The sequence below is a fragment of the Lissotriton helveticus genome, chromosome 10, assembly GCF_964261635.1.
Source record: "Lissotriton helveticus chromosome 10, aLisHel1.1, whole genome shotgun sequence".
NCBI lineage: Eukaryota > Metazoa > Chordata > Amphibia > Caudata > Salamandridae > Lissotriton > Lissotriton helveticus.
In genome coordinates, this window is record NC_136071.1 from 1,047,412,055 (window position 1) to 1,047,424,952 (window position 12,898).

Genomic DNA, 12,898 nt, shown 5'->3' on the forward strand with positions numbered 1-12,898 from the left:
ATGGTTCTAGATGTGATACTGGCTGATAGGGGTGGAGCATGCCGCGTCATCGGAAGTAGTTGTTGCGTGTACGTACCAGATAACTCACCTTCTGTATATGATTCAATTACAAAATTACATAAGATAGCTGCTGAGATCCACCCAGAAAATGGAACATGGACCTTTTCTGGTTGGTTCTGGACCCTGCTCAGTACTTGGGGTTGGAAATTATTAACGATTCTCTGTGTTTTTATTGGAGTACTATTTTTTCTTTGTCTATGTATTCAATGTGGCCCTACATTATGTTCTGTATGTATCACAGCCTGTATTCCGTCCAAACGAGCTATTGTTAAGCAAGAGAAACTGATCAATGATGAAGTATTGAAAATAATGGCTATTAACATTGAGGATGAACATTCTGACTATGTCCACTATGAGGTAGCTTTTGCTAAACGCTAAAAGGGCCGTCTGTCGTGTTTTGGCAGCTCCTGAGTTAGCGTTTAGCACAGCTACACGGTCTTTTCTGTTAACTTGACCAAAACGAACGGGGGCCATTTTGAATCCCTCTGACTTCCGTTTCCTATGAACACGCTGCCTCGTGGTCAGTGTGCCCTTTCGTCCTTTCTCGATACCCATGGTCACTAGTCTGCTCGGCAACAGGCTATTTTTAGTACTGGTCAAGCGCACATGCGCATTACGCACCAATTGGTCACTCTTTAGGAATGTTCACACTAACTGACCAGTGCTGTTGAAACTCCTCCCACACGTTGGCTGTGTTCCAAAAATGACCTTATATGTACCTAAAATGTGTAACTTGTAACCGCCTATCTTTTTATTACTATTAAACTGTATAAAAGAGGTCGCGCACCAATGTTCGGTGTGCTACTTCTTACATTGCCGAAGGGTGCTGTAGGAATGTATCACCACCCCATGGGGTCTTAATAAACTTGTCTTTTACCTTTTCCAGTGTCCGTGCCAACTTCTATACTAAGGTGTTCGAGAGTTTAGCAGCGTATGTAGGCCTGATTTGAACCCAACACCACACCATTACTAGCTGCTATTCACCTAACATTGATCAACAGCCTACCATAAATTATGAGAAAGAGAGTAGAGACTATTTTCCCCAAAAAAATCTTCACCCTACGAATAGTGCCTATGTATGGGTGCACATTTGTTATTTTATCTATTGAACAACATTCTTGTTAGTTTGTATGAGAAGCTGTGCCAGATGCAGGTTTCCAGGCTTGCTTTTGAGAAAGTCACATGATAAGTCCCATAGGGTCCTATTGCCTCTGTGCAGAATTCAATATAATGCAGAATTGCACAAAAAGAAAGGGATGCCTCCTGTACAAATGCACATTTTATTCCACAGGATGCACATTGTTCTCAGTGGGGAAAGCTCTGCTGCCACTTTTCTAGAAAATCTGAGGCAATACCTTCCCAATCCCTTCTAAGAGTAAATCTCTCACCATTTCTAAGGTATGAAGGGGGGTTGCATCACAGTTTAAGAAATTCTACAAATATACATGTTTGTGGTTGTTCCCAAACATCCAAGGCAATCCTCACTTTGGAAAACCCACTACCCACCTCTAAGGTGGGATTTACCAATGTAGATGTTTTGGCACTAATGGCAGAGACATGCACAGTAATAAATCCATTTACATATGTCAGGAATATCTTATTGGATTAGTTAAAGGAGCAGATGGAGGTATTTCTGACCATTTAATGTAAAGAATTAAGGCAACCATACAAATGATGATAATCAACAAAATGTTATAAACATTAATGAATTGAAAGTACCAAGGCAGCAACAACTATTTATCAAAAATGCACATTTTCTTTCATTTAAATGATTTTTAAACAATTGAGCAATCTACAATGTGCATACACTCACTTTCATGTCCATCAATCACTCTTTCATACACTCTCAAAACAGTTTTAAAACATTATTGAAAATAAAAACATGTGCCACAAAATTGGTGGATAGACACAATATATTAGGTATAGATTCTAATAGAACACAGTGGCACAAATTCAAAACACTGGTGGTGTTCTAAGCGCGTGTTGGCACACACGGGTCCCTTGTCAGGAAGAAGGCCACCGTCGGAACATATGAAGATTCTGTTGTGGGTAATACTAGGAGATTATAATAAGCAGATGTTCTTTACGATGCTATGTGAATAGGAGCGCTCATGGTCTGCATATCTAGATCTCACTTATGGGAGAATTTAGTTAAGTTAGCGATGTTAGGATCATGTGTGATCTTCAATTCAGGAATGGTTTGATTAGATCCTTTTCTATAAATATTGAACTGTATATCAATCTTTAGATTCTTAATGAAAATTCATTGTGAAAAATAAAGACAAGTTGTCTCTGTTTAAGATAAAATACTAGGAGTATTTGTGTAGTCTTTTGTTTCTTGATATAGGTTAGATCGATGCAATATCGGGAGTTGAGGTAGTGGCAGACTCAATAATAAAGGGATTGTTTTGACGACATGAAGCTTCCGGATATGGGGTTCATGTGCACGGTTGCTCTAAATGGATTGCTCAATTGTTTAAAAATCATTTAAATAAACAACATTTTGTATTTTTGATATAGTTGTTGCTGCTTTGCCTATATTCATTAGTATGGTTGCATTAATTCTTTACATTAATTGATTTTTCCATACCTTCCAGAACCTCACCCATATTGTAATAGGCCTCTTCTTTTACGCTTGGTATTTTCGACCATAACATTTAATTTTGACCAAAAATACCCCTTTGAAAAGGACTATTCAACTTCATTATGGAAAGATAACGATTGTGAAAAGTTTTGAATTTCATCTTGATGAAAGTTCTCAAAATGTGTGATCGAGTAGGAGATACTACATTTCAATCCACTGAATATTGAGGATCTCAATTTAATGTTAGGGCAGATAGAGTAAAGGCAGTCAAGGTGATAGAGGCCTTTATGTCTGCCAACTTGCCTTTACACCTCCCACCAAATTTAGAGTTCACTGTTGGCTCTGCAAGGAACTCTATATGTTTTAATTAGCCATTTAAAATTTTATTGATGATGGAAGCTTATACCAAGCTTTTTGAACGTTCATTTTCTTTTCCAAAAACAAACTCCCAATATGAGAAAAAATAAACAACTAACTGCCCCAACACCACTGGAATTAACTCCCATGGGCTGTTGGTTCTCTTTTATTTGTACAGTTTCTTCTCACCAGGACATTACAGTTTGGGAAGGTCCACACACGTCCATGTTTGTGGGTGTACCCAACTTCATAGGCAAACCACACTTTGGAACATCCACTTTCTTCCCACTCATATAAGAGAATTATGCAGTAATAAATCCAATTACTGTCCACCAGGCAACCCTCTGTTTATTTCTTGCAGGAATAAGTGGTATAATTAGGGCATTCTTGGCCATAATCGTGTGTTTACGTCCACAAATACGCTTTTTGAGTAGTGCTCACTCAGCACAAAATACATGTTAGGAAATATAAATAAGTATTTTTTATAATTTTCTGAACCATGACCACAAAATATAAACCCATATAAACATGAAAGTTTAGCTTTTGCATATGTTGCCATGTGAAAATTGTCAATAGGCTATCTTGGTAATGATATTTAAACATGATTTACGTTTGTAGTTTTCATAATCATGGAGAAATGTAAAATCTTAGATCAGATATGAACTTATCTTAAAATGTAGTACACAATGTAGGTACCACAAGCAGCTTGTGACTCCGTATTAGAGTAGGCAGAATGTTTTGCAAAAAAACAAAAGTTAATAATATTTGCTTGCCGTGCTAAGATTTTCTTGATTTGTCTTGACTCTTTCCATTTCAGGTGTGATGCTAACAGAAGTAGCTTTGGCAAGTTGTTCTTTGTACTGAATCTGTTGGTTAGAAGAATATAGTGTTAGGAAATGTATGCAAAAAGCTAAAATGATTAAAGAAACACATATAATGGAACCAAAGACTCCAATCATTCTTTGGAGTACATCATGCCATGTAGCATGATGGAATTTAAGGCTGTGGCTGTCCATGGTGGTCCTTTGCCGATCCAGGAGGCTGATCATGTCACATAAAAATCATCTGCCTGTTAGGATGCCCCTTTTTTGCTTCCTGGATTGTTAATGTTTAGCTTCTCATAAGGTGTGACTCCTGTTCACGGATGCAGTCCATCTGTACTCCTGCAGGCATGCTTTCTAAGGAGGTCACAGCATTAGGTTGATGAGTGATGAAAACATATAGCAACTAACATGTTGGCAGATGACTGTCAGAATTTCATGAGGCAAGCATATTTAATTACTAGGCTATGTAGTAAAATGTATTATTCCATACACATGAATTATGTCATTGTGATTAGCTGAATCATAAGGAAAGATAAAAGTTTAAAGGAGTGCCCTTCCATGTGATACAGAATGTAAGGAAATCTTAAGACACAACATAGTAATGGTGGCAGTGAGAGATTAATTTTCAGTATGAACAACTAGTCCTATAAATCACTTTAAATATTTCACTCAGTTTTCGATTAGGGATGGCCACAGGCAGCAGGCAATCCATCGAGAGCTCTTCCACATGTCCATAAATGAACTGAAGAGTGGGCCTGAGGGTCCTATTTTTATACCTGAAGCCACCTCTGAAGCGGAAGAAATATCTTGAGTTTTCTCCTCTACAGTAGTGTCTGGAATTCCCTGCTTACCAGCCCTGGACCCAGTCTGTCTTGGCTCACAATAGACTAGTGTGAAGTTCTTTGTGTGTGAGCTGATGTAGGATGTTTGAAGAGTGGCTGTCTGTGAGGAATATACAAAGGTCAATAGCCTACTACGCGTAGCCATGCAACCAAGGAACAGGCTGCAGGCCCCAAATATTTAGGGCAAGAAAATGGCAACTTTCTAAAAGTGGCATTTGCAGAATTTAAAGGCCTGTTCCTTATATACCAAAGAGGACATTTCTACCTGCTCCTAAACCCAAGCTATCACTTTTTAAATGTAATGATGGTAACCCAATGTTGTTCTATGGGAGAGGTAGGCCTCAAACTAGTGGAAAATGAATTCTGTATTTTCACTACCAGGACATGTAATGCCTTAAGGCTTGAGAAAGGTCTTTTAACCTCATTTCTAGAGCTAATATAAAATTGCACAGCCTGTGTTTGACTGGGGAATTGGGGAGAATGTTTTTAATTGTGATTTCATTCTGACACATCTAAGCATTTTTTAATAATTGATTACCTGTGTTATGTTCTGTGGCATCTTTGGGCATTGCATTTGGAGTGTGTTAGACTCCTTGCCACTGCAGCACACTTTGTAAAAGCCACTGCCGGGTAGCGGCCATTTTGGATGGGACTCGCTTTTCACGCGGTCAGCAGTCCAGTCGATGCACACAGCATACCGACACTAGCTAAACCCTACTTAAATGGGCCCTGGCCTCACGTGCAGCTGGTGCGCTGATGGCACGCCGAAGGCGCACCTAAGGCAAGCCCGTCTGCGCCTGTCAGCGCTAAGTCAGTGCTCAGGGTGAGCCATTCTACCTGTTTTGTCCCAGATAACATTAACACCATCCAGTACTCAAGTACGTTTTTAAAATCTTGCAGACCTCCATTATGTCCTTCGTACAGTGGTTCTGGGAGGGTCTAATAGTGTTACTATTTGTGTGGAATGTGGCTTCTCTCCCACCCCAAAGCTTTCTACGCATACCATGTCTGCTGACTCATGCATACAGGGGAATATTAGTGCCTGCCTCATTAATGCAAGATCTATGAGGAAGCATTATGTTGACATTGCAGACCTGGTCTCTGATAGGCAGCTAGATCTACTGTTTATCACTGAGACATGGCTTGATACGTTTTCTAACCCCATTGTGGCTTTGGCCACTCCTGCAGGCTTCAAGATCCATTGGGTGGATCGCCTAGTGGGCAGAGGAGGGGGCCTGGCCATTCTATACAGAGACCTCTGGTCTCTGCATAGTGAAACATCTACTATTTGGGGGGGTTGCGAGGCCCTGGATTTCAGTTTGCAACTATCGGCCCACTTTACGCAGAGGGGGGTGTCTAATATATTGACCACCATGGCCAGATAGTGCATTTTTGGAAACTTGTGGGGACGCTCGTGCAGATAGAGCTTTGCGCTTCTCGAACTATTTGTTCCTTGGGGATATTAATATCCATCTCGATCTTATGAGTTAGCTGCTTTTCTGGACTTTCTCCAGTTGGCCTAGCTCCCCCAATGGGTCAGAGATCCGACTCATGAAGGTGGACATATTCTTGACCCCATCTGCACCAATTTCCCCATATTAGTGGCAAAGCCACCACCAGTTGCTTGGTCGGACCATTTTTCCCATATTCTTCTCTTGGGCTGTTAAGTGTCCACCTCGACTAGCTAGTTCCCATCGTCCTCCCACCTCCAGGAAATTGGATCCCGAGCAGCTTAGCTGCCATTTGTCAGCATTGCGTCCTCCCCTTTTAGGTGACCTGGAGGATAATTTGTCCAGGTTTGCGGGCTGGATCACCAATTCGGTCAGTGTTCTTTCTGCTCCAGGCCACTTTAAGTTGAGGAGAGAATCTCCCTCTAAGCCGTGGTTTACCACGGAGCTGAAGAGTTTGAAACAGGCCTGTAAGGTATTGGAGAGAGCATGGTGCACCAGTGCCTATTGTTCCATTGCTAAACAGGCTCTTAGAGCCAAACAGAAACTCTATTATGCAGCCATTGGGATGGCCAAAGGCCGATATTTCACTGCTCGCATTGATCGGGCTAATAATAATTCTAAAGAAATATTCGCTATTGTTCAGAGTTTCGTGGTTCCCAGCGTCCAGGCCGCTTTGGAACCCACCTCAGATACTTGATGCAACACCTTGGCAAACGTTTTAGGGACAAAATTCTCAGCATACAGGATACCTTTTTGAATACATCCAGGTCTATTGCCGCCCCGCTGGGGAAGCAGGGGACAGAAATGAGTTATACCGTCTCTGCTTTTAGCTCGCTCAGTGGATCAGCCTACTACGCTTAGAATTCTTAAGGCACTTAAATCGGGATCAACCAAGGACCCATGTGTGGCTAGGCTTCTGTCTGAAATGGCTGATACTATCAATGTTGAAGTAAATCTAATGGTCAGTCAGTCGCTTCGCGAGGCATGTGTTCCTCCTTCATGGAAACCGGCATTGATTTTGCCCCTCCTTTAGAAGCTGTCTCTTGATCCTCTATTGCCTGAGAATTACTGTCCCATCTCGCTCTTGCCATGTTTGGCTAAAGTTTGTGAGAAGGTGGTTACGTCTCAGCTTACCAACTTTGTAGAGATGTCTGGCTTGCTCCATTTAGCGCAATCTGGTTTCCGTGCCTCTCATAGCACGGAGTCAGCACTGTTGGAGGTGACTGAGGCGATTTGGGAATGTCTGGATGCCGGCAGGAGAGCAGCCTTGGTTATGCTTGATCTTTCTACTCCTTGATCGCCTAGTGGAAATTGGTATTTTGGGATCGGCATTGAGTTGTATCAGGTCCTTCTTGGTAGACAGGTCGCAGCAGGTCTGGCTTCCACCTTGTGCATCTGCGCCGATGCAGTTGACAACTGGCGTTCCACAGGGGTCATCGCTTAGCCACTTCCTTTTTAACATCTATGTGACTCCTCTGGTCTATCTCGCGGAGTCACTCGGGGCTAAAGTGATGGTCTATGCGGATGACATGCAGATCCTGTTTTCCTGGAAGATGGGTGATGATTCTGTCGGGGCAGCGCAGCATTGCTTGTTCTCTGTGTTTCATTGGCTGGCGAACGCACAGTTGAAGTGCAATGAAGGAAAATCATCTGAAGTGCTCCTGTATGGCTCGTTCACAATGGATTTCAGAGAAAGGCTGTGACCTCCTGATTTCCCCTGCCCCTCCGTGGGAAAGGGCACTGACAAAAACCTTGGGTCTGGTTCGATGAAAACTTAAACTTCTTGACACAAGTGAAGAAGCTGATGGGGACCTGCTTCGGCACTCTGAAAACTTTGAGGAAATTTCTCCCTCTTCTGTCGGTTAGTGCCAAAGAGACCGTGGTCTGGGCCCTGATATTGTCCCGATTGAACTACGACAACGCTCTTTTGGTTGGCAGTCCAGATTACCTGGCTAGGAAACTGCAAGTAGTCCAAAATTCAGCAGCCAGATTGCTACTGGGACTTTCATCCAGGCAGAGTGTTTGCAACCGTTTGCGTAACCTGCACTGGCTCCCAGTTGAATCTCGGCTAAAATGTAAAATGCTGTCTATTTTGTCATCAGGCCCTATATGGGCTAGGCCCTATTTATCTTCAGAAGAGATTTGCCTTTTATAAACCCACTAGACAACTTTGTTTGTCTGACCAACTACTAATACAGACCCCTCGGTTTAATCACCATAGGCTTGGTGGGATCTCTTTTGTTCGTAAAGCTGGCTTGGCTTGGAATATGCTACCGCAGGCCCTCCGGGGCATCCAAGACCCACTGCTTTTTAAGAAAAAACTAAAAATTCTGCTTTTTTTAGCTCCTGATCTGGTGGTGATTAACTTTCTGGAGCAAGCGCCGGGACACCGACAACGACAACGAGTAGCCGTGCGTTTATAAATTAAATATAACATAATAACATGACATGTCCAATTTGTTTTAAATGTAAAGCACCCTGCCCTATCAGCTGCTTAGGGCCTACCTTAGATGTAATAAAAAAGGGGGTTTTAGACCTGACACAGGGTTTATTTTGTTAAGTCCTATTGGCAGATTAAAAATGCATACAGGCTGCAATGGCAGTCTTGGTATATGTTTTAAGGGGCTACTTAAGAGGTTGGCACAAGTGTGTAGAGCCTACTGATAGCACTTAACATACTAGCATTGGGCTTGTGGTATACTACTTTACAAGGGAAATATAAGAATATAAACTATGCCAATCAGATGTAAGCCAATTTTACCATGTTTTGGGGAGTGAACACAAGCACTTTAGCACTGGTTAGCAGTGATAAGGTGCACAGAGTCCTAAGGCCAACAAAAAGGAAATTCAGCAAAACCAGAGGGGTGAAGGCAATACGTTTGGAGGTTACCCTGCAGAGAGGACCAAGTTCAACAGTCTCCTCCCTCAAGTCTTCAGCAGGCAAAATTTCACATCACATTACCTCTGAAATCTGAAACTCATTACGTTTGCAAGAATCTGGCTATTTTAAACCTATTTTAAAAATGCCTAAAATAAGTATTTCATATTTTCTAATAAAGCACGAAACAAATTAGTCCTCACAAAATTACTTTCAAACTTGTGCCAACAATAAATCTTCTGGGAGCAAAGTGCAGGGGGAAGATGAAATTGTTGCAGCTTAGCTGCACAATATGTAATGGGATGAATGACCCCATTGTTGTCTGGCCTATTAATCAAAGCACGTACACCTATTGGCTGCAGAACATTTTAAGTGCAGGCCCAGTTTCTGTTATAGACACAAGCAATAATCATGTCTTTTGAGGAGTAAATAGTGTGTTTCTCTGGAAGTTTTTTTTTTTACTAAGGGTGAGTCCTTATCAGTTCTGATATGAACTTTTATCCTGAATGTTGTAGATTTTGGATAGATGAAAAGTAAATCCCAAAAGATGTTGCATGGATCATATTCCAGAAAAGTTGGGTGTGAGGAATATTTTAATATTAAGTAGGTAATCCACATATATTTTCAGGGCTGAGTGGCAGAGGGGAAGAACAGGCAAGCATATCCTCATACACCTGTAGATAAACACAGAGAGAATGCCCAAAACATCCCACTTGAATTTCCTGAAATGAAAGAACTTGAATCAGGGCTGTAACCAGTCTGATTCAAGGAAGATGGTCAAACAAACTCTCAGGCCTGATACCAAATGGATAGATTGTTTGCTTAAAGTAGCATTTTCTATTCAAAGGACTGCCCTGAGGGGAATCCTGGGAAAGCAAATACTAGCCATTAGTGTGCCAGTCAGCTACAGTCTTGAAATTCTAAAATGGACTGGGACTAGATATGAATAGCATGCTGGTTCTGTGGGGAATGGCCCAGTCTGTTTGAATATGCACCCAAATGTTTTAATAGGTGGAGAGGGTCAATGAAGAAGTCCTAAAGGCACTTGAATTAATACAAGTTAAATGTACCAGAGTTATTGCATTTTCATCAATCTTTTCAGTATCTGAAGAGGCTTCTACTGAGCTGGACCAAGCTTTTCTGTTATGTTCAATGCAGCCCACTAATGGACAGCTGTTTCACAACTATTGGTATAGTTGCTGAATGTTTCTATCCATTTTTATCTACTACTACATAAAGCCTTAATGAATTCTTATCACAAAACGCTCCTCATCTTAGCTTTTGAGCATGATTGATTAGTATTTCACCATCGTCATTCCAGCGCAACAAGCTAGTTAACAACATTAACTAATTCTCATTTTGAACAGGTTTCTAATGTAGCTCATGTGGTTATATTGAAATTCTTATAGTGTGTTGAAACCATTTATGAATGAATCTAATTCTGTGAAATGAAAACCCATCAAATTGTTCAAGTTCCATTCTATTTGTGGCAGACACATGCAGGTCCGACATAGGGAGAGAGTTCTTCATGAAAATTGCCAGACACATAGGGCAATGGATACATTGGTTGCTCTACATTTCCAAAATCATACTAGCACATTGTTGAGATTTCTTTGACAATTGTGACTGTACATTAAACTAAACAAAATGTGGCATGTTCTTAGATGCTGTTTCCTCCCACAAAATCACTTGAAATTTGCCAGTGAAACAATACGATGATTATTGATCAGATAAGAGTTTCCAAAGCTAAGGCAGAGATAGTTTGTATCCTAGAATGAATAAGGTGAAAAATGCAGTATGGAATTACATGCACATCATTCAGGATATGGAACAGAAGGTCGGGATTCCTCCCTCCCTATAAGCATGATGAAGAACAACGTTTTACATTATTTTTTTGTATTGTGTTTCGTGGTAAAAGAAATATTTAGAACATGTAAAGGAAAAATGCATGCTGATTTAAAATTTAACACTGATAATACAAAAATTAAAGAGAATCTTATTACTGTACAATAGACAAATATGAGACATGCATCAAAAATATTTAGTACAAAAGACTTGCCAGACTTATTTGTTGTTGATTCTTCTTGGCCCTTTCAATTTCAGGGGTGACACTGACAGAAGTGGCTGTACCAGGCAGTTCTTTGTAGTGAATCTGAGGGTCAGAGGTACAGTGTAAAGGATGACTTGTACTTTAAAATCACACTACAAATTAAACATATCAATACAAATCAGAAATGTACATGTATTTAGGTATCCGGAGCCCTCTCCGTACGAATCGTACCCGTCCGTCCGAGTCACGAAGTACGATCCGTATTCCGTGAATCCGTACAAATTGTCGCGATCCGTACGTATTGCAAGGCTAAAATCGTGAACCGTACGACTCGTACACATACCGTACGACTCATACACATGCCGTACGACCCGACGAGTACGATCCGGACCGAGGTATGAGGACGGGATTCGTACGGTCCATGTCAGGTAAGGGAGTCGTCGTACAGAAAAGCACACAAACTCATACACACCGTACACCCCATGATCGCAGGGGTACGCACCGTACCCCTGCGATCTTGGGGTGTACGAGCCATACCCCCATTGTATGATGGGTGTACGAGCCGTACCCCTATTGTACGATGGGTGTACGAGCCGTACCCCCATTGTACGATGGGTGTACGAGCCATACCCCCATTGTACAAAGGGTGTACTAGCCGTACCTCATGTATGGTGGGGGTACGGCTCGTACACCCATCGTACAATGGGGGTACGGCTCGTACACCCATCGTATAATGGGGGTACGGCTCGTAAACCCATCGGAGGGTACGGTGCGTACCCCTGTGATCATGGAGGGTACGCACCATATCCGGGGGGGCCGTTCCGTATGTGTTTCGGCGCGAACTCTTCTTTTACGGCTTTTTTCAGCTCCCGTAGAAAAAGGGTCATACGGTGCGTACCCGACACGTATCGTACCTGCTGGGTCATAAAAACCAGCCCCGAACCGTACAGATGTCACGTACAGCGGGTTCCGAGGGAGAATCGCACGGAGATTAGAGTCATACGGTCTCTGTACGACTCGTACGGAGTACGGCTCCTGGTACGAATCGTACTTTGTCGTACGTACGGGGGACTGTGCAGGGTACGATTCGAACGGGAAAAACGCTCCGAACGGCTATTTGGAGCGGTTTTTCCCGAATCGGAATCGACCCCCTAATGTGCTGATTTCAGATCAAAATCAACACTGACATTTGTTACCACATTATCAGAAATATCAAAGTTTTCCCTGTGTGGTGAATGTATTGCATCCACTCAAAAGTTATTCTTTGCATTGTGTCACCTACCATTTTAATTCTGAATTATTATTATTATTATTATTATACCATTATTTGTAGAGCACAATGCTATCCAGGCCCGGGCTTTGCAGCACTTACAGAAATCGTAGGAGGAACAATGATGCGCTAATTATATAAACAAGTAGGTCTTCAACTGCTTTCTAAAGCTGAGCAGGTTCTCATTAGCCCTAGTATGGATGGGGAGAGAATTCCTGAGCTTAGAGACCAATCAACAAATGATCTCCCTCCACTTCTGGCCTCTTAATTCTGGGTTCAGCCAGAAGAAAGTGGTTATTTTATCTCAGATATCGTGTATCACTGTACAGGACAATTAAATGACTCCGTATATATAGACCCTGAGTGCACTTTGTCTTGTGTGGAATTCTGAGATCTTTGAAATCAATTATTTTTCTTACAGGCAGCCAATGAAGGCTGGACAGTAATTGCAAGAGTTTTTTGATGATTGCACTGCTGCCAAGATTATTGAGCAATACAATTATTATTTATTTGTTAATTGACTAAGTCTTAGATTTTGGAGTGAGAAATAACTCTAGTAGGTAATACCTTGCAATTAAATGG

General features: G+C 41.7%; 1 protein-coding gene across 12 annotated transcripts in view; it reads right to left on the reverse strand.

Moving 5' to 3' along the window:
• Window positions 1-12,898, reverse strand: part of NEBL (nebulette) — an 874,906-nt gene that overhangs the window by 100,283 nt on the left and 761,725 nt on the right. For 10 of the 12 annotated variants that reach the window (XM_078663756.1, XM_078663754.1, XM_078663752.1 and 7 more), the window contains 2 exons: window positions 11,056-11,148; window positions 3,775-3,867 (listed from right to left, as the gene is read on the reverse strand). The exons of the other annotated variants lie outside the window; for them this stretch is intronic. In XM_078663756.1, coding sequence (XP_078519882.1) covers window positions 3,775-3,867; window positions 11,056-11,148 — 186 coding nt within the window. The remainder of the gene's footprint in view (window positions 1-3,774; window positions 3,868-11,055; window positions 11,149-12,898) is intronic. 12 annotated transcript variants of the gene reach the window in all.